Raw genomic sequence first — 23238 nt, 5'->3', positions numbered from 1 at the left:
GTTTATAAAATGGTAAATGGTGAGTTGGACCCAGAATTGAAACCTCACAAAAAGGTATTCACAAGACAAAGTAATGAATACAAGAAACAACAGGATACGATTCTTGCCACCTTTATTGAATACAGTGAGTCATATTTTATGACTGTATGGTCGCTTGAATAAGAAACAACAACATACTGTTGTTTCACCTTTGTTGAATACAATGGGTCATATTTTATGACTTTGTACGGTGACTTGAATTGGAGAACTTATTCAGCAGCTTCTTTTCCCTGCAACGATAGGACAATAATGTTAGATAAATATTCAATATGAATCTTTAGATAAATCTTAGTTGAAGATAATGAACCTTCAGTTCATATTGAACTTGTATTACCTTGGCGTCACGACTTTTAGATCTCATCTTGTTGACCTGGCTTTCAGCGATGTCTGCACGCTCCTCCGCCTCTTCTAGCTCATTCTGAATCTTCCTGCTCTTGGTCAGGTGAGAGTTGGCTGCTTCCTCCTACAATATGATAGACATGGTTCATACAGTCATACAGCACAAGCATGGCAAGCTATAAATGCAATGTGCCGCTTGTGGAAAGCAGCAACATGGACACTGAACAATGCTCTGTTGTTGGTCATGTTGACATTACAAAAGTGATTACTGTAGTTAAACTATGATAACACCACACGTCACAAAGATGTAGATTTGTCTTACCGCTTCCTCCGCCTGCCTCTTGAAGGCCTTCACCTTCATCTGCAGCTTGTCTACCAGATCCTGAAGCCGGGCAATATTTTTCTTGTCCTCTTCAGTCTGAAGTGAGAGAGAATTTATAACGTTAGTTGTATGTCCATGCGATCTCTGTTCATTTTGTCGGTGGCACGATGGTCATTAAAGTGAGCATGATAATATAGTAGTGTACCTGGTATGACAGCTCCTTCACTCTCCTCTCGTACTTGCGGACACCTTTAATAGCGTCTGCTCCACCTCGCCCTGCATTTTCAACCTCTGCCTCCAGTTCTCGCACCTTCACAGTTGAATGATACATTATGAAATGATTTCTTCTTAATATTTCATTGACTATAAGCCGTGTTGAAGTAAAACTACACCTTACCCTGACTTCCAGTTTCTGGAGCTGCTTCTTGCCTCCCTTCATGGCCAGGTTCTCAGCCTCGTCAAGTCGGTGCTGCAGGTCCTTGACCGAGACCTCCAGGTTCTTCTTCATCCTCTCCAGGTGAGAGCTGGTGTCCTGCTCCTTCTTCAGCTCCTCGGCCATCATGGCTGCCTAGAAAGGAGATAAAATATACAGTACATGAAAATGTGGACTCGAGACCAGACTCTATAGATATACTTATAATAACTGTGTATTAACCCATGTAGACCTGAGGCCGATTCTATAACCTAACATATGGTTTTCTGAAAACCTAATAAAGTAAAAAAAAAAAAATGATGCTATATGAGACTCAGGTGCATGAGACACAGAAAGGTATAACAACAATGAAAGGTATAACAACGTATATGTTACACCAGGTCTAAATGGGTTTATATTTATATGTATATATATATATATATATATATATATATATATATATATATATGTGTGAATGGTAGAATGGATAAGGGGTGGAGCTCCTAACTTACATCAGTGATGGCCTTCTTGGCCTTCTCCTCAGCGTTCCTTGCTTCTTGAACACTGTCGTCCACTTCACCTTGGACCTGCATCAGGTCGGTTTCAAGTTTCTTCTTGGTGTTCAACAGGCTTGTGTTCTTAAAAAAAAGAAAATAAAGATTCGGTTTAGCAATGTTTGTGTGCATGACTTGTATGTTGGATATGTTGAGAGTTTTTTTTCATGGACTTACCTGGGAGTGCAACAGGCCAGCACGTTCACTGATGTCCACCAGTTCTTGCTCGGCCACTTTGCGGCCTCTCTCCGTCTGTTCCAGAGCCACTCTCAGCTCATCGATCTCTGCGACCATGAGGCCGTTCCTGCGCTCCACCATGGCGGCTTGTTCCTTCACGTCATCCTGGCTTCTGCAAGCATCGTCGAGGTGCAGTTGGGCATCCTAAAACAAATCACATTTGAGGTGGTCATGTTAAGAGAAAAATCTGAATGTGTTCAGGTATTCGGAGCAGTTCCGTTGTTTGAATGTGTCTTAACGAATATGTTTTGCACCTTAAACTGTCCCTGGACGTTCCTCAGCTGCTTCTGGGCCTCGGCAGCCTGGCGGTTGGCGTGGCTCAGCTGAACCTCCATCTCGTTCAGGTCTCCCTCCATCTTCTTCTTGATTCTCAGGGCATCGTTTCTGCTCCTGACCTCAGAGTCCAGAGTGCACTGCATGGTGTCGGTCACCCTCTGGCTGTTCCTCTTGATCTGCTCCATCTCTTCGTCCTTCTCTGCCAGCTTTCTGTCCACCTCACCCTTGATCTGGTTGAGCTCCAGCTGGACCCGAAGAATCTTAGACTCCTCGTGCTCCAGAGTACCCTGAAATGTAATACAGGATCAAAAGGTTATAGGATGTTTTAATGTAACATTGATCATATACTCATTACTCCTACACTGTTTGAATATAAAACCTGAAATCTAAAATATGGTGCATTGTTCATCTAGGAGCTAAAAGTTTTACCTCAGCTTCCTCCAGGGCTGTCTGGATCTCTGACTTCTCTGTCTCCACTTGTTTCTTGGACTTCTCCAGCTCATGGATGTTCTTTCCAGTCTCACCGATCTGTTCAGTCAGGTCTGAGATCTCCTCTGCAGTGGGTTGAAAATAATGAGTGAATTAACTTTCCATTCAGCAATTATTTTGTATTTGCATTTGAATAAAGTTGTAGGCTGATCCACAATTGATCTGTTCTCCCCCCTTTTTTTTTTACAGTTATTAAAATAATGTGGTAGAGAAAACTCACGTTGCAGGTTCTTGTTCTCACGCTTCATGGTCTCCAGTTGGTCCAGAGACTCCTCATATGAGTTCTTCATCTTAAACAACTCGGTGCCGAGACTACGAGCCTCTTTCTGCGCTCCCTCCAACTCCGCCATGCCTTCTTCATGTTTCTGCTTCCATTCTGCCAAGACCTGCACAGGAGCAGTAATGAAATGTGTCATTTACCCTCTCTTTATAAGGACCTGCACAGCATTTGAAATGTGTCAATTACCCCGACTTTAAGGAGGAAAGAATGATTTTTGTTTTAAAATAATGTATGTCAAAGCACCTTATCGAAGTTCCTCTGTTTCTTGTCGAGGTTGGCGGCCAAACCATTTGCCCTCTCCACATCAATCATGAGGTCTTCAACTTCACTCTGGAGTCTCTGCTTGGTCTTCTCCAGAGAGGCACACTTGGAATTCACAGCCTCTATTTGCTCCTCGGCCTCCTGGAGACGCTGGGCGAGCTTCTTCCTGTTGGTCGGTTTTGAATGGAATCAAATCATTGTGAGCAATATTTTATTACAGTGAGGGGAACCTTTTTCATATTAAGGCCCATTATTGATGCAGCATCTGCATCATGCAGATCTAGCCTTGCAGACCTAAAGCTAAAGGATATTTTGTTGTTGTTGGATACGATTTTGATGAGGTACCATTGTACAGGGTTGAACAGGTTGATCAAAAAAATATAAAAATCTACATTTTCTAATAGTGTAGACATCTTGTAAATTAAGTAATGCAGATGTCTAACAATAATCTAACTATTGAGAGTGTACAATGAGCGTACAATGAAACCAATACGGCTCCATTTGGTTTCAATTTACACTCAGAGTTACAAATCTATAAGGGTCCATTTTAGTTGCCAACTCTCCATCATTAACTGGGGACCACCTGGAAGTGAACCCCCTCAAGGACCGCTGGTTAAAAACCACTGGTGTAAACAACACTGATCACTTACTTGGCCTCCTCCAGCTCCTCTGTGCGTTGGACAGCATCGGTCTCGTACTTGCTCCTCCACTGAGACACCTCAGCGTTGGCCTTGGACATTCCACGCTGAAGCTCAGCCTTGGCCTCTTGCTCCTCCTCAAACTGCTCCCTCAGGAGGTCACAGTCGTGGCGAGCTGATTGCACGGCGTGGGCGAGGGCGTTCTTTGCCTGGCAAAAGAAAAAATGGCAAAATAATGTCAGACGGATACAATTACAAAAAGACGGAATTATAATATAAACAAATAAAAGAAAAGGCCTCACCTTAACCTCCTCTTCAACAAGTCTCTTCAACTCCTCAATCTGTTGGGTGAAGGCCTGCTTGCCTCTGGTGAGCTGAGAGACGAGAGCTTCTTTCTCCTCAAGTTGACGAGCAAACTCACCTGGTTCGACATTTTTATGTTAGTTTCATGTAAATAATCTTTGATCAATACATATTCCTTATATTCCTGGGAGAACTGCTGATCAAAGCATTATCTCTAATCATGACATTTGCTCAAGTGCCTACATGAAAGAAATACATGTAGGTGCACATTTACCATTTTCAGTCAACAGTCTTGCTCTCTGAGCTCCAATATCATTGATCTGGCGAACATTCTCATCACTCTTGGACTTGATTTCACTGAATTGGTCCTCAAGGGTGCGGCACATCTTCTCAAGATTTCCCTGTTAACATTGGACACATTCAATCACTGAAGTAACCTACAATGTATTCCCTCATTTCTTTCCCCCTTGAAGTATTTTGTCAAGAATTAACACACACTAATCTATTCTACCTTTGCCTTGGCGACGGCTTCCATGTTGCTCGACAGATCATCGATCTCCATCTTGTATTCACTCTTCTCCTTCTCCAGCTTCTGCTTGACACGCTGGAGGTTGTCGATCTGCTCGCCCAGCTCTGCGACGCTGTCCGCCTGTTTCTTGCGGAGAGCAGAAGCGGTGGCCTCGTGCTGCAGGGTGGACTCTTCGAGGTCACGGCGCAGCTTCTGGAACTCACCCTCACGCTTCTTGTTCATCTCGATCTGAGCGGAGGTGGCGCCGCCGGCCTCCTCCAGCCTCTCGCTGATCTCCTCCAGTTCCCTCGAGAGATCGGCTCTTTGCTTCTCAACCTTGGCCCGAGCGGCGCGCTCTGCCTCGATCTCCTCCTCCAGTTCTTCAATACGAGCCTTTCAAATTAATGGACATGTTAAAATTCACATTTATCACTAAAATCCTAATTTACTTACCATCAATCATAAAAATATATATACCTGGAGTTCTTTGATCTTCTTCTGCAGCTGGCCCCCCATAGATTGCTCATCCTCAATCTTACTCAGAAGCTGGCTTACTTCGAAGTCCTTCCTATGGAATACAGTAATACATATACATGTTAGTGGTAGTTTTTCTCCATGGCATTTCATATTATTATTAGGGGTCCAGCCCGAAGGGTGTAGAGCCCTTATTGTTATCGTAGACACAGACAGAGACGTGGTGCATTTATAGTTAAGATTGTGCTGCACATTACTTCTTTATCTTCTCATCAGACTGCTGCTTGTCATTCTCCAGATCCATGATGGCTTCCTGGGCCAGTTTCAGATCTCCCTCAAGCTTTCTCTTGGTTCTCTCCAGGTCCATGCGGAGCTTCTTCTCTTGCTCCAGAGAACCCTCCAACTGCACAGCAATATATTTGTCTTATTATTCGGTACGACAATAAACACACCGTATTCAAATTCGAAACATCCAATTGACTTGATAAACTCACATCATCAACTTGCTGTTCCAGCTTCGTCTTGGCCTTGGTCAGAGTGTTGACTTTGTCCTCCTCTGCCTGCAGGTCATCCAGGGTCTGCTGATGTGCTTCTTGGAGTGCCTTCTTCTCCTTGGTCAGCTTAGCAAGACCCTCGTCCTGGGAGGCCATCTCCTCGGTCAGGTTTTTCACCTTTAGGTGAAGAAGCACAACAAATGGGTCATTATTGTTCTAGAACTTGATAAGACCGCTACACTAGAGTGTACCATCGTGAATTGATCATTATTGTTCTATAACTTGACAAGACGGCTACAGTGTATAATCTATTCTATACCTTGTTTTCAGTGGCATGCTTCTCCTTCTCCACTTTGGCCAAGGTGAGTTCCAGGTCGTCAATGTCCTTCTTGAGCTCAGAGCATTCGTCCTCCAGTTTCCTCTTCTTGGCGGTCACTTCAGCGTTGATCTCCTCCTCATCCTCCAGTCTCTCGCTCGTCTCTTTGAGCTTTGCCTCCAACTGGATCTTACTTTTAATAAGACCCTCACATCTCTCCTCAGCATCATTCAGAGCCTCGTCTCCCTAGTTGTCAATGAAAAGGATACGTGAGGGACATGTCGAGCATTTGTTCTGGGTGAGATATATCAGATTTGTTTTGCAGCTGCCACCTTGGGGGACTGCCATGCCATCTACATTAGATATCATACCATATATAAGATCGGATGATAAACATATAATTAGCAAGGGTATCTTTGAAAAACCAAGAAAAGGTCCTGCACACTGTCAAAATGTTGCTCTTTTTTGGGTTGACGTTTCGGTCGATTCGACCTTCGTGTAGCTACTTACTGATGACGCTGCCAGTGCAAGGCCATTCTTCTCCTGCACCAGAGCTACCATCTTCTCTTCCAGGCTCTTCTTCGAGGCCAGGGCACTGGCCAGGTCAATCGTCATCTTTTCATAGTTCTCCTTCATCGCTGACAGCTCCTTTTCAGTCTCAGCACTCTGCAGAAGAGGCTTGATCTTGTAGTAGACCTTCATCCATGGCCAGTGTTTCACAGAGACGAACGAGCGGAGGTTGAACTGGATGGTGAAAACAGCGTCTCTGTGGAAAACAGTTTCAGTGGATCATGATCGAGGGTTTCCAGGTAATACAACTGCAGGCTGTGGCTATAGTTTATATTATTGTGTCATAGTTGTTACTATTGTTGTTATTACTGCTCGAGGGTTCTTCTCTTGTTTTTTCCTTGCCACGGTCACCAAAAGCTTGTTCGGCAATGTTTGATATTTTATTTGTGATTTGACACTTTACATTTCTTTCATGAACAGCAATGACAAAGTTTACTTACAAATTGTTTCCAATATTGAATTGATGTTTTCAAAGTACCTTATCTTCATCATCTTCGCAAACTCCTTCCTCATGAGGTAAGCTCGTGCGAGAGCCTGAGTCATGGTGACCAGAGTGAACAGCTTTGCATCTCGCATCTCCTCTAGCGTACCCAGCAGACCAGCTTTGAAGAACACCTGAACACAATGTTACAAACAATCTATTAGAGTAATGTTAACTACTACTCCTTTGACACACACAAAACAGAAAAAGTGCAAAACTATGGCACCCCATCTTTAAACCAGATTCACAGTGTATTTACCTTGGTGTGTCCAAACTTGTACTCCTCAACAGGGACATCAATGGACCCGAGCAGCTTTTCTGAAGCTTTCTTGTTGTCCATGAACGCGCCATCAGGGCACGCGCTGGCGTTCAGTACTTTGTACCTGTTTTATAAAAGTTCTTGGTCATTTTGCTCTGGCATTACTTTGTACAAGTGGGTCATTTTGCGTTATTAGGTTTTGGAACTTAAACGCTGCTGGAAAAAGGAATAAATACCTCTGCTTGAAGTCAGCGTATGGGATCCTGCTGGGGAAGCCCTTTCTACAGATCCTGATGCCCTCCAGGACACCGTTACACCTCAGCTGATGGATGACCAGGAAGTTCTCCATCAAGCCTGTATACAGTAGATGTTGCTTCATTATTAGAAGAACAAACTCTGGCCAAAGTTGCATTGAATTGCCTCACAATCAATCATAGACTACATTTGTATTTTCTGTGTTTACCTGGAGTCTTGGACTCGTTGGGAATCAGGCAACGCACAAAGTGAGGATGAGTGCTCCTCAGGTTTGTCATCAACATGTGCAAGTTTGCCTATTGAGACGTAAAAGAGCCAATTTGGCTTGTTATTAGTAAAAAAGTCATACAATATTGTAATTTTTCCTCCACTGCAATTATTTGAACTCTTTAGATACTAGTTACTTTTCAGATTTAGGTTTTTCTAAAACATACATTAACCACTTAACCCCTATTTTAAACATCAGCCACAACCAAAATAGCTTAATTTCAACATGAGACGTGCCTATTTCTTATATAATGTTCATAATAATAATGCTTCATTCTTACAGGAATATAATGTTTATAATAATAAATACAAATTCTTACCCTGAAAGCGCTAGACACAGTCTGCATGGAACCACCCTTCTTCTTGCCTCCCTTCTTTGTATTATCTGTTTATATTTGTTGGAATCATGAGTTATCATTAGTCCTACAGAATGAAAATGCCTTCCTTCTTGCCAGATTCTGAGAGTTTATAATAGGGACAGGCTGTAATTGCTTAAGTCCAGTCCCTCTGTGTTCCTTTTGGCTGGCCTTTAAATAGCCATATAATAACCCAGAACACATTATATTATATGAATAAACATACCTTCAGGCTCAGGTGGGGGATAGAACACAGAGAGCAGTTTAACTGAAGACTTCTGGAACAGCTGAATGACAGAGTCGTTCAGAGGATCCTTGTTCTTCTCCAGCCATCCTGTGATGCTGTAGTCCACAACGCCAGCGTAGTGGCACAGGGAGAAGTGAGCCTCGCCCTTGCCTTTACCAGGCTTGGGCTTCTCAAAGGCCTTGTTCTTCCCCAGATGCTGGTCAAGCAGCTTCTCGGCGAAGGTTTTGTCTGAAGACTTCGGGAACATGCACTGCTCTTCAAGGATGGAGAAGATACCCAAGGGCTATGTAAAGGAGACAAAAAAAAATATACCAAAAACAATATTAACATCATGTCCATTTAACTAAAGCACAAAATAATTGTATACCTTCTCAATATTTGGACTTGGGTCCATGGTAATACATACAAATATAATACTTGTATACCTTATCAATATTTGGACTTGGGTCCTTGGTAATACATAAAAATATAATAATTGTATACCTTCTCAATCAGCTCAATGCAGACAGCCAAATCCATGCCGAAGTCAACGAGATCCCAGGGAATTCCCTCTTTCAAGTACTCTTCTTGTTCCAGAACAAACATGGTGTGGTTGAAAAACTGTTGCAGTTTCTCATTGGTGAAGTTGATGCACAGCTGCTCCAGGGTGTTGAACTGTGAGGGGAAATATATCATTAGCCCAAATTGCCAATCACTTCTAATTGTAATTAATCTCCCACTTAAAACAAGTCCATGCTTACATCAAAGATCTCAAAACCAGCGATGTCCAGCACACCGATGTAGAAGTTTCTCTGCTGCTTGGTGTCCAGCATCTCGTTGATCCTAATGACCATCCAAAAGAACTCTTTCTCATAGATGGACTTGGCCAAGGCACCGACTGAGTTCATGACCTAAGGAAATAGGAACATTATGCGTAGGGGTGTGAATTACACACTTTACAATTTAGACATTTAGGAAACTCTTAATCCAGAGTGATGTGAATCATGCAACGTACTCACCTGTGGCACAGTTTGTCCTTTAGTGACATACTCGTTTCCCACTTTCACTCTGGGGTAGCAATACGCCTTAAGCATCTCAGCTGAGTTGATACCCAACAGGTAGCCAATCTTGTCAGCCTCTGGGAAAAAAAGGTCATACAATTTGCAATTTAGGCATTTAGCAGACGCTCATAATCCAAAGAGCGATTTACAGTAAGCAAGGGCAACACAGGCTAGTAATCTATAGAATCATAGGTTAACCAAATAATCATCAGTCTAAACAATAATAATAATAATTAGGGTAAGGGTTGTCCCGGGGCCGATAACGTCATTTTCGATGTATCGGAATCAGATCGGGAGCAAAAAAATGTGATCGAGACATCCCTACTAGTATCAATATCAATTATATCCATATCCATATTCCATATTATCCATATTGTATTGTTGTGATATGGTGTTCTAGAAAAATACAAATTTCGGTTCGGCAGATTCTCAAAATCAAATAATCGGAATCGGAATCGGGAGCAAAGAAACGAGATTGGGACATCCCTAATAATAATAATAATTGAAGATATATTTTGGTTAGGTTTGAGTAATAATAATCATAAAGGTGCAGCTCACCCTCTGTGCCGTCAGGTTCGGCCTGCTCCTCACGCTGCTTCTGCTTGAACCTCATGACTCCGTGGTGCATGACTGCGCCGGTGAACTTGTAGATCAGCTGTTTCTCCTCACCGTTGAAGCCCAGGATGTCAATAGCTTCCTGATGTCAATTAGCAGAGATGTGTTCAAAAGATTGAGATTAGGCATTAGAGTGCTTGTCGGGGGTCCGACAAGCACTGCTTGGGAAGCACTGCTTTAGAGAATACATTTTGCAGAGCAACTGACAGTGCAGATAGTGAGTGACCCTTAGAAAGATTAAATAATGTCCACTTACGTCAGTAGCCTCGAGCTCAAGCTTGTCATCAATGCTGGCCACAGTGATCACACCCATGCTGATCAGCGGGAAGTCATAGGGGTTGGTGGTGATCAGACACATTTCTGAAAAGGGAGTAAAAAAAAGGGGTGAACATGTGTTTGTATTCATCAATTTATGTTTTCACTGCATCGTCAGTCATTTCACTTACCAACAATCTCAGGTTTGTGGTTGGTCATCATCTGGAAAAAGATGTGGTAACCTCTCTCTGCAGCAAGCTGGTAGGTCACTCTGGACTTCTCCAGCAGATCTATATGAGTTCAGGGTTGTACATGATAACTCATAACTAATAATAATGGGTTGTACATAACTCAGAATAATCTAAATGGGTTATGCATTACTCAAAATGTAATCCTAAAAAAAAAGCATATATAATTTATCATCTGTGAACTATTGTATGCATCTGTATACTTACATGTCTCAATATCAGCACTGGCCAGTTTACCCGTTGTGCCGAAATGGATTCTGATGAATTTACCCTGTTTGACATAGCACAATTTGTTGCATCCAATCCATCTACATTGTGGAATTATTGCAGGTCTTCTCAAAATATATGTAATAATATGTATAAAACTTTACACTTACAAAGCGAGAGGAGTTGTCATTCCTCACAGTCTTGGCATTACCATAGGACTCCAGCAAGGGATTGGCTGCAATAATCTGATCCTCCAGTGACCCCTAGAATGTTTTAGACATTGACAAGTTTAAAGTTTGGTCAAAATAAATGCTTTATGTTTTTTGTTAAAGAAAAAAAAAATCATATACCTTGATTTTACCGCTATCGCCTGCCGATTTCTCTCCACCAGAACTAGCTGTTGCAAAGTACTGGATGACACGTTTGGTGTTCACAGTCTTTCCAGCACCGGATTCTCCACTGGATATAAATGCATACATTCAGAGAAATGCAGTTAGTGAATTTGTGTAGGCCTACAATGATCTTTTTTTAATGCCTATGTGATGGAAACTTACGTGATAAGGACAGACTGGTTCTCTTTATCTGTAAAATGTAAATCAAAAAGTTTAATCATAGTTACAGCACAAGACCATTATAGTTTCCTGCAGCAACGCAGGCGTGCTGTTAATGATGGTAAATCACATCCTCGTGTAATATTGTGATTATACAACAGCTACCCTAAAACCCCTTATGTAAACTCAATTTCAAACTAAGATATTCAATAATTTCTTTAATGACAGATGTAGCTGCTATGACCGAAAATGCACGGCTAGATGTCCATTTCAACCCATCAGATTTCTTCTTCGAAACTACCTGTTGATATAAATATATATTTTTACATTGTACCGACTAGTACGTACCCATCATCATGAACTGATAAGCGTTGTCAGAGACAGAGTAGATGTGGGGTGGAGCCTCAATACGCTTCTTGCCTCTGTAGGCATTTACAACCTCCTGGTCGTACACTGGGAGCCACTTGTAGGGGTTCACAGTTGCACAAAACAAACCGGAGTAGGTCTGAAGGGGAGAAAGAACAGAGAGAGAACATTTACATCATACAACATATGGCACTGAGCATGCCACACACTGTATCTCTGGGACAATGGATCAAGTGGCAGTGAGCAACTTAAATTCAGAACCTGTTTGTTTGAATTTGTTTTCACTTGATGACATAAACTTGTACTCTGAGTCAAGTTCTTTGCTATCTACGGGTGCAATACTGTGCTGTTCTTAGCATGTAGGAAAAGCTTACATAGATCATCCATGCTGCATAACGCTCTTTGAGGTTATACAGGACAGTGGCTTCATTGAGGTGGGTCATCATGGCCATGTCCTCAATCTTGTCATACTTGGGAGGGTTCATAGGAGTGACGTCGTTCTCGGGGACAGTTCTTTCCTAAAATAAAATAAAAATAAACTTTAGAATGTGTTATGATTAGAGCGCTACTGTGCCACAATTTCATGTTAGAATACACCTGTACCTACCTCCTTCTTGCCGTCGAGCAGTTCTACAGTGATTTTGCCACCGTCCTTCTTTAGAATTTTACATTTGACATACAGCTCTTTCTTGTCAGTCACATATGCTGCCGTTTTGCCATCAAAGGGGGCCGCCTGAGCCTCCATTCTCTCCTTCTCTGGCTTACGGAGGTAAATGGCAGCCTTGCCGTACTGCTCCATCTCTGCGTCGGTACTCATGGTGGCGGCTTTCTGTCGACAGACAAATAGATTGATTAGTTGATGCCTTTGCTGCAGTGTTGATTTTGTCGACAACAAATGTTCGTCGACTACCTTTTTTCACTGACGAAAACTAAATGGAAACTAAATTAAAACTAAGCTATGATGACTAAAACTAAGACTAAATAATACTAACAATTTCATCAACAAATAAAATCTAGACTAAAATGTTAGGAAGGGACTAGTGGACAAGAGATCGCGTATAAGTAATTTTACACTTAGTTGCATGCTGAAAATAGCAGATCTACAAGCTTACAACACGTCGCAGCAAGTGTAAAACCAGCCATTACGACAGCATTAAGTTCCACCAAAATACATTTTACACATTCCAGGTGACTAAAAGATGACTAAAACTAAAGGAAGTTTCATTCCAAAGACTATGACTAAACTAAAATCAAAATGTACTGCCAAAAACAACATTGCTTTGCTGACTTGAGATCTGTGGCGATAATTGTAGGACTACAGTATGTATAGGACTATTATGGTTATGGTAGGTTTCATAGAAAAATATGAACTCACTTTTTCCCTTATACCAGTAGTGGTGGAATCTTGTGTGCAACCCCTGTGTGGGTGGAAAAACACATCATTTTGAAGACATTAACACGAGTTGAATGATTTAATACAATTTATAATCATGAATTAAATTGGATATATATCCCAATGTTCATTCTTGCCACACATCACATTGTAAGAGAGATGTTTTTAAATGTGGCATTAGTTCCACACCTGAATAGAGGATAATTTCAAAATTAAATATTATTTAGACATAGGAAATTAAGTTATACTTTCCCATTTTTTGTTTGTTTTAGTTTTTTTGCTCATTCTTAATTCCACCAAGTTATGTTTTGTCATTAGAGCCATGTCTTTTTTTCTTTCATTTTTTAGGATTCAAATCTTTTTTGGTTTTTTAGTTTAGTCACAAGGGAATAACTGAGAATGTATACCTAGAATAACCATACAAACAAACAATTAAAACAAATTAAACAAAACTAGATTTTATTCTTTTACACTTCTTATACTGCATTCACATGGCCATGGGCACAGATTCACAGCATATTTGTCGCTTTGTATCTTTGTATCTGAAGTTGAAGCCAGTTCAACTTATTTGTAGCTTTTTGCATCTTTTGCAGCAGCTACAAACATCAGATTTGCTCTGTATCTTTGTATTTGCCCATCTGAACGCAGCATTACACTACATTTCTATTGTATGAATTTAGTTTACATTCAGAGGTGTTTAGACCAGCCAAACTGTATTGTTACTTTAACTCATGAAGACCGGAGCCCTACAAATGCCTTCTAATTCCATTCTTCTGACACTTTCAAGATGTGGCACAAAGTGACATGCTTGTACGTCTGCTATTTTTGAATAGTCAGCGCAAAACAAAAGAAAATGAGATGGATGCTTTCCCGGTTTTAATGGGTTAAAATAATAATAACTCTAGTAGATATCAAAGTACAAATTATTATTTAAATAATCACAACATAATCGAAATGTCTATACATTTAAATGAATGTGTACGGACTAGTCATGTTAAAAATGAATAGCTAACATGTCTAATAGATTTTTTTTAATGCAATAGCTAACATCACTGAAACATTTCTATGACTGCATAGCTAACATCAGTAAAAGCATTTCTATGACTATGATGGACATCAGTAAGGACAGATAAGTGGCTCACTCACCTCCAAGAAGAACTCAGTACTCCTCTGCAGTGGGTTCCATGTCAACCATCTGAGCAGGCTTATATATTGGCTGCTAATTGCAGACTATGCAGAAAAAGTTTCAGGTTCCTCCCATTCCTGCTGACATACGATAGGCCTACTGTACCCTCTGTTCTTTATGTCCAACGAATAAGGTATGGTATGGAAATAGTACGACTGCCAGGGTGGTGGGATGCTCTTCATTTGGAACAAGGTTGTTATAGTTCACTAAAACTAACTATACGAAAAATAACGAAAAATGTAAATACATTTACATTAACTGAACTAAATAAAAACTATAATAAAAAAATCAAACTTGTGTGTTTACAAAACTGACTAAAACAAACTGAAATGGTTCAGTTTGTTTTAGTCAGTTTTGTAAACACACAAGTTTGATTTTTTATTATAGTTTTTATTACAAAATGCCCCTTTTTAAAGATATTTGTAAATGGCATCTTTTGTTGAGTTATACTCTGACCTTTTGGATTCCTGCACCTGACGATAACCCAAAGTATGAAAAAAAAATAACTATGAAAAATCCCAAACTATGATATGCTTCATTTGGGAAAAGTCTTGAATTACTTCATGTCTTGTCAGATAATTGACAAGGTTGGTGGTGTGCTGGGTTTCTTCATTTAGTAAAGGCATTAGTAATCTTCGTCTATATTAGGCCTACTATATACTGTATTACTGAATGTCTTGTCAGAAACATATTTTGGAACATGTTAATATTCAGTAAGGAAGATACACGAGTAAGTACTCAAATACTGTACTTGAGTATAACTTTTAGGAGGTTGCACTGCATTTCAGGACGAAACCTCACTGTATTTTACAGCTTTAGTTACACTTTGGGGTGTTGATGTTTTTGTACTCATGGTTCAGGTGTTTATGAGTTGTTAACTGCTCTAAAAAATAGTCACTCAGTTCACTGTCACTTTTACTGGCCCATAAAGTTATTTACATGCCTTGTACTCATCACATCAGCATGCAGTAGCCTACCTTTCAGCATATGTATACAGTAATTTGTTTAATTAACAGACTGTAACAGATCATTCTTTGAGCATTTATTTTTGAGGGGCGCATGCCCAGCTTTGTGTGTTTGTGCCACGGAAATGATTTGATTGGCTGAGCACGGAATGTGACGTATGACGATAAGAGCGCCCCTCGCTTCACACGAGTGTGATTATTTTTGGTCCAATTCCTGATCTATTTCCTGATTTATTTAATTAATTTAACTAAATAGGAGGCACGGCAAAACTAAAATGAAAAAAAAAGTATATACTCTAAAACAACTCTCAGCGTAATCACTGGGAGGCCTACTACTGTCCAGGTTATAAGCAAATCCTTTAAATATAGTATTGCTCTTGCTAGGATTGGCCTCCTATTTACTTTAAATAATTATACATTTTGGAATTAGACAAAAACAAAACTGCGTGAATCCAATTAAGGTTTCATGGGGTAGGTAATTGATTATTATATATATATATATATATATATATATATATATATATATATATATATATATATATATATATGGCTGAGCTACCTCTTCAAACTTGGCTTCAAACTCAGGAGTTTTAAAATCTTTTAAAAAGTGGAAATCTGGTTGCCTCACACACTAGGCCTACAGGAAAATCCTTTATGATTATTGTATACATTATTATTTGCACACAATGATGAAGTGTGTGTGTGTGTGTGTGTGTGTGTGTGTGTGTGTGTGTGTGTGTGTGTGTGTGTGTGTGTGTGTGTGTGTGTGTGTGCGCGCACCACACAATCTCTATATGGTGGCGCTTTATGGGGGTAAAGTTCCTGACCTCCTTTGTGGAGACTAATTAGTATAGGGTTTCAATTCATCCAGGGTGGTGTCTCCACCTGGGCCTGGCACTCCAACAAAGACAAATGGCCATGTTTGGAAGGCTAAATTTGACTGCTTTCTGTTATCGCTGCGTCAGAAAATAGCCAGCTGGCACAGGCTTCACGGAACTATACATGTCTTCACTCCCTGTAGGGGCAATGTCACTTAATCATTTACTGGCCCATAACGTTATTTCCATTCCTTGTACTCGTCATATTTAATTTCAGCATCACATTTCAGCCTAAATCTGTTCATTTAATGCAGAGACTCTGTAACAGATAAATGCACACACAGCCAAGGCTGATACAGGCTTGTTGTCACATCTTGCTTATCAAATCAAGCCTATAGTCAGGGCTAGTCAGGGCCAAGCACAGAACTATAGCTGGGCCCCTAAAAAGGTGAAAAGTGAATGACCACTACCAAGGTGTATAGTTTATTCATCAATTACTCACCCCATGAAGCCTTGAATACAAGGAGATTATTCCTGCCTTGAATACAAGGAGATCATTCCTGATCTAATATTGTAATATTTTAATTAATTGAAATAAATAGGAGGCCTTACGGCAAAACTATAATTAACATAAAACAACTCTGTGTAATCACTGGGAGGTCTACTACTGCCCAGGTTTTATAAAAAACAGCGCCCCTACTGGTACTCATTCTCGTGCTCATTAACGTCACATAGGTGAACACGGACATTGCTGTTCCTTGAAGTTGTTGCACCACTCAAAAAAATAAAGAAAAATAAATAAATGAAAAAGTTAGTCTGGAGCTCATGAGGAGATCAAAGGAGAAAATCTCTGGGGCTCCCCCTCCCCCCCCCCCCTCTCTCTCTCTCTCTCAATTTTTACTCAGTGTGATTTCCCTGGAGTACAACCACAAGAGCCAGTGCTATACCTCAACCTTAACGTTGGCACTCACTCAAGTCTGTGTGTGTGTGTGTGTGTGTGTGTGTGTGTGTGTGTGCGCGTGTGTGTGTGTGTGTGTGTGTGTGTGTGCAACGTGTGTGCGTGCATGCATGTGACTGGACACGCAACACAGAGGATATTATGATGTAGTAATATGATTTTTTTTCGTACTTTCCCTGTTTTGTGTCTATGGAGTTAACATACTCTAATAGACCCTCAGGTGTGGTTATAATATTCAAATGACGTCTTCCCTGTGTTTTTATTGCTTTCTTCCTACAATCGAACAAACACCACTTTAGTGACATCATAACCCTAACCCCAGGGGTGAGCTGACGCTATAGGGCTGTCCAAGGCGCCGCCCTGGTAGTTTGAAGATGCACCCAAGCCCGCACAGCCATTCACAGTTTTCACATTAAAAGCATTACAAAATCAGCCTCCTTCCATCTCCGCAACCTAGCTAGAATCCGTCCAATAATATCACCTCCCCATGCTGAAACCCTGGTTCACGCTTTCATCACCTCAAGAATAAACTACTGCAATGCTCTTTTCTCCGGTCTACCATCAATAGCAACAAACGGCCTCAGACTTGTCCAAAATGCAGCAGCTATAGTACTAACAAGGAAAAGGAAATTCGATCACATCACACCCACACTCATATAGAATTACACTGGTTACCCATACAGGCCAGAGCAGACTTCAAGGTGCTCCTCCTGACCTTTAAAGCCCTAAATGGACTTGCTCCACCATCCCCCCACGACCTCTACACTCCCAAGATGCTCACATACCACAATAAAATAACGGTTGTGATCACACATCGGTGATCACTACAGGGATGGGAACATGGCTTTATGATCTAATGAGCTGATTGGTTACATCAACTGAGCAGCATGAGGAATATGGGCAGTGGGGTTTCGTGAGATTTCGTTTAACATTTATAGTCCAATCCAGCTGATGGGACAGGAATGTGTTTCAGTGATACGAATATCACAAAATAGCATTTTCATTCTGTAGGTCAGTGGTTCTCAAACTTTTCAGGTGGCGATCCCCCCAACTAATCATATATTGAACTGGGGACTCCCCACCCTGACAAGCACTTGTAGGAGTTGAATTGTAGGAGTTGAGGCATTCAATTTAGTTCGACTCTGTTCCACAGATAAATGTTGTGAAAATAGCTCGGAAATCAGCTATTTTCAATTTCTTATATTATTTGACAATTTGGCCAATATTTGACCAGTTTTTATAGGAAGCTTATACTATAGTTTGTTGATTACTTTTGATGCAATAGTCTTTTTTCATTTAATTTCTTATTTCTTTAGGTAATACATGCAGGTTTACAGTAATAAAAAGGTGTTAGAAGGTCAATTATCTTATCACTGTCATCTGACCCCCCCCCCGCCAAATAAATAAATAAAAATAAATAAAATCATGTGGTCCCGACTCCCGATCCACAGGTTGTAGGTAGCTGCCGGTGATTGACTCAGCTCTTGATTGGACTAAACAAACAGTAGGTTTATTTAAGCTGGAAATGTTTGTGTAAAAAGTTTTTTAAAAAATAGTAAAAAAAAAGAATTTATGATGGGGTAGGAAATGTTATCCCATCTGTCAATTTCTTTCTTTCACAATGTATGCATACAGTATATATAACCAAGGTACACAATTGCGTGGTTTGAGGCCACACCACCAGCAGATTTAGAATGATACTCATTTAGGGATCACCTTTAATAAATTACGAAACGCCCCCGTCGGTTCTAACGAGCGACTGTATCCCTCTGATTAGCTGATTAGTAGCACAAACATATACACACGCACATGCACAAACTTCATTTACAGTGTCTCACATGGGTGGTGGAGGGTGACTCATTATGACATAAATTCAATATGTGACTTTCTGCTCCCCTTTAGTTATATACTTAATTAACCAGGACACATCTTCTCAAGGATTGTAATTAGTGTGCGCGTGCAAGTATTCCCAGGGCTGAAGAAGATGAATTAAAATAACAATAATCTAGTATATACAATTAATTTTACTTCCGTCTCTCCATCAACTGATGAAACAGCCTCTCACTCTCCTCATCACAATCACATACAATCCTCATCACAATCACATACATTTCCTCCTCCTATCACTTCCCATTACTTTTTACTGCCCGTAGTTTGTTTTCCGTTTGCAACAACCCTCTAAGCCAAGGTCTAATTCACACGTACCAAACACCAATCAAGCAAATGTTTGGTCGTTTTTTTGGGCCACCACAATGCTTTTCCAATGGGAGTCACATGGTTTGACCAAACATTTTTGTTTGATGAGGGGGGAGGGGCAGAACACCACCAGCAATCAGCAATCAAACACAAATATTTGATCAAACCATGTGACTCCCATTGGAAAAGCATTGTGGTGGCCCAAAAAAACTAAAAAAACAACCAAACATTGCTTGATTGGTGTTTGGTACGTGTGAATGAGGCCTCAGGCCCCATTTACACTGGCAAGCAAATCTAGCCTGAATCAGATCTGTGCCACATCAAGATTGAAATCTGATTGGTTTAAATGGTCACATGACTCATTTAGATTGGAATCTGATTTGATTCAGATCTGATTCAGGCTGGATTTGGCTGCCAGTGTAAATGGGGCCTAAGTCAGTCAGTATGCCTGCCTGCCTGCCTGCCTGCCTGCCTGTCTGTCTACTAACTCCCCCAACACACACTTTATTTGACCCAGCCTGTCATTCTGTGTGCCTCTGCAGCACCAAAGCAGCAAAACAGACTGGCCTTTGATTAAGTGGCCCCATGACTATCCTTTGCGTGTATGTGAACGCACTACCACTGCTGGACACATGCACGCACGCACGCACGCACGCACGCACGCACGCCCCTATATGAGCCACCTGTCTCCACAACACTGCTGCAGTAGGATGGTCAGTAGGGGCTGCTGCTGAGCCTGTAAACCAAAGACAGGCTGCCATGACTCTGAGGAGGACGTGGTGACATGGAAACGTCAGTCAGTCACTGTATCCTTCCTTAGCACCTTCAATAGGCTTAAAGTTGTATATGTGTGTCTACAGGGCAATTAGGAAATATGGATCAGGGAAACTTGGCTTAGGCCTACCGATTAAGAGGTTCCCACATCATGTTCCATTAGCAGACACATGTTCCACAGCGACTTACAAAGTGCAAACAACAGGATAAGTGGTTACATATTTAGAGTAAACGTGCTACAAAGTAACTAGAGCATTCTTAAAGCCCTGCAACCTCACTAGTGGGGAAAATTATGAAAAGGAAGTTATTATTAGTGGCAGAATTGGACACATGCATGCACGCACGCACGCACGCACACAGACACACACACGTTAAATTGATAATGAAAATTACCGTACCCTGCAGACGTTTTCCTGTACCAGTTTCCCAGATAATGTCAATTATCTGTCACCAATCCTGTGTATATATATATATATACAGTATATATATATATATATATATATATATATATATATATATATATATATATATATATAAAACACATTAAAGCGTCATGAAACACTGTAGTCCTGAAAAGTTGTGTTAACAAATGTTGGGATATGACGGTATGAAGCTAACACGGATGAAAAAGGGAATTAAATATGGCATCGGTCGTGGGTAGAATTGCTAAACCTCTCTGACAGTCACAGTGGGTAGAGTAGCGTACACATTATTCCAGTGTATCCTAGTGTACATGTTGTGTAAACAGGACACGCTTAGATAGTTTTTTAGTATATTGTACATAATGATCCATAATTTTAAAGGAATTAATTTGCCTAAATGATGAGACAGAAAATGGGATGAACTGTAATTAATATTTGACAAGGACTGTTTGGATCACTCATCAGTGTGCACTGTATTTAAATCAGGCTGTTCTACACAGGCTGTAGCTGAGCTGTTATTGATATATTATAGTGTTCTCTTTTTCTCGGTTTCATTGAAAAAAAAACACACATTCCTTTTGTGATTATTACAAGATCATTGGTATTATGGTCAAATGACTCAATTACAATGAGACACCTTCATTCGTATAATGCGGCTGTTCATATTGGTTTGGCTACTGTCAGTGTTGGAAAAAGTCCAACTCAAATTTTACTTAAATAAAAGTATCAATACTGCAATCTCGAAATACTCTCTTACAATTAAAAGTCCGTAAGTAATGGAGTAATGGTGTGTGAGGGCTGTGATCCCAGCCCCACAGTGAGATAAGACTCCTCTAACCCACACTCACATTTGCATTCTACTCTAACCTCTAGTATTGACATTTGCAATGATTATATTATATTATAATGCATAAAACACAATCAGTATTTGAAAATGGCTTGGTGACAATATGCGCTGTTGTAGGCTACTAATGTTCTGTTCTTTATTTAGTTCCTGAAATGGCAACATATGGGGCAGGGGGTGGAGTCAGCTCTGATGCAGAGGACTAGAGCTGCCAACGAATATTCGTTTTCCGAATCCATTTCCGAATCCAAAAAATAAATGAATAACCGAATATATCAAATTAAGGTCCAAATTAAAAATAATAATAAAAAATATATTTTATTTATTATTATTATTAGTTTTCGCGAGACGGTGCCATGGGTAAGCGACGCGTTGTGACTTGTAGATTAGTTATATTTGCCACGCGACACGCCGACACCGGCATACATTAAAGAATAAATCATCTCTGCCTCGTACTCCTAGCAGCGCAGCCTGCTTAGTGAGCACAGGGCGGGCGGGGCCGCGGGAGCCTTTTACGTTCTTTGCGCAGTGAGTGTAGGCTGCACAGAATGGTGAAATCTTCCGTCAACAGCGTATCTAGTGATCAGAATCTGGGTCGGTGTTGTTTCGGACAGACGGGAGAATCATTAAGCGACTTCATCCTTCAGGAAATTATAAGAAGATAAATAAAATGCATAAGGATGAAATGTGGTGTCGGGTCCGGCAGCAGCAGCAGCAATGCAGTGTTCTGTTCTGTGAATTCAATTAATACTGCTTCCGTGCCTCGTTTTGATAAGGCTGTGTGGTAGGATTGCTCATTTAAGGAAAAAAAAGTTTTACTGGAGAAGGGAGAATGCATGCGTTGTGTTCCAACTTGTTTTTCAGCAGCACCAATGCGCGGAGAGAGAGTTGCGCCAGCAATGCGATCTTAAATGTTATGTCTCAGGTTGTATTGGTGTAAATATAATTATTAATAAATCCGAATGGCTCGAATTGAAATCCGAAATCCGAATGGGTCGAATTGCTCGAATCCACGTGGGTTTTTAAAACGAATATCCAAATCCAATTTTTGGACAATTACGGCAGCACTACAGAGGACCATACCAACATACTTGATTGAGAAGGGTGAATTGGGAATTGTTTAGGGATTCCAGTTGGCTCTAATTGCTGTCCACCCCTTTGTGTATTTATTGGTTTGGTCCACCACTATATAAGGTCACATTCTCACCTAATACTTCGGTAGACTCAGATCCGTATGGGCGGGGAAATGGAATTCTTGCATATTTAATTGGCTGGGGTTTGCCTTCACACTGTCATTCGCAGCAATTGGAAACGCAGCAGGGGGGACCTTTATCAATGTGTTCCGTTCATAAACTATAGCCTACACAGTGAAATCTATGGTGATAAAATTACACTCATAACGTGCATGTGTCGTGCCGTCTGGGACCCCCCCCCCTCTCTCTCTCTACGCACGCAGCCGCCACACACTGTTCTTTTGGGCATGGAGGCACAGCGCTGCATGAGCGCACTGATATAACTCCCCAGTCCCACACAGTGACAGCACTCCATGTTTACGGCACGCACAGACAGACAGAATATTATGTAGGCTATAATACACTGCAGTGTTTTTATGTGTTTTCTTAAGCAATTGATTAATGTACACGTCCTCATTTCGATCAGGGCTTCAGTCTCCTTATTCGACCACGTCTATCCACAGTAACGGGACATCTTTGCGCTGCGTAAAATATGCCTTCTCCGTCTCCAACTGTGTTCAGCTCCTCACCCGTCACATTATGTTTGCTTCATTTCCTTTATTTACTGCGGATTGCATTCACACCTGCACCGAATCGTAGTCAAGTGCGATTCGAAGCGAAGCGAAACCCACGTTTTTGGGCGGAGTAAAATGCGGTTATTTGCTGCGCATTAGGATTCGAATGAGCCTTCACACCTGCCAAACGAAGCGCACTTTCTGACAATGCGCAGCAGGATTCGTTTTAATCGCAGCAAAGCTCTCTGGTATGAATGCGACCTAAGTCTCCCTCAT

General features: G+C 40.9%; 1 protein-coding gene across 1 annotated transcript; it reads right to left on the bottom strand.

Moving 5' to 3' along the window:
• Positions 1-248: 248 nt before the first annotated feature.
• LOC310858704 (myosin heavy chain, fast skeletal muscle-like) lies at positions 249-12476 on the bottom strand (the record flags this gene model as incomplete). Its single annotated transcript, XM_083764934.1, has 39 exons — positions 249-269; positions 374-502; positions 701-796; positions 906-1010; positions 1098-1268; positions 1625-1750; positions 1844-2047; positions 2158-2466; positions 2609-2733; positions 2889-3054; positions 3192-3375; positions 3860-4056; positions 4150-4268; positions 4425-4551; positions 4662-5051; positions 5136-5226; positions 5390-5535; positions 5627-5803; positions 5946-6188; positions 6453-6708; positions 6991-7127; positions 7253-7376; positions 7489-7606; positions 7716-7803; positions 8095-8159; positions 8357-8660; positions 8861-9031; positions 9118-9267; positions 9376-9494; positions 9976-10114; positions 10289-10392; positions 10479-10577; positions 10743-10806; positions 10913-11005; positions 11093-11201; positions 11297-11324; positions 11642-11798; positions 12034-12177; positions 12267-12476. The coding sequence occupies 39 exons, from the start codon at positions 12474-12476 to the stop codon at positions 249-251; spliced, it is 5805 nt and encodes a 1934-aa protein (XP_083621060.1).
• Between the last annotated feature and the right edge of the window lie 10762 nt (positions 12477-23238).

This window comes from Protomyctophum parallelum, assembly GCF_964188405.1.
Source record: "Protomyctophum parallelum genome assembly, chromosome: 5".
NCBI lineage: Eukaryota > Metazoa > Chordata > Actinopteri > Myctophiformes > Myctophidae > Protomyctophum > Protomyctophum parallelum.
Note: the sequence above shows the minus strand (reverse complement) of the source record. Positions and strands in the feature narration are given on the sequence as shown.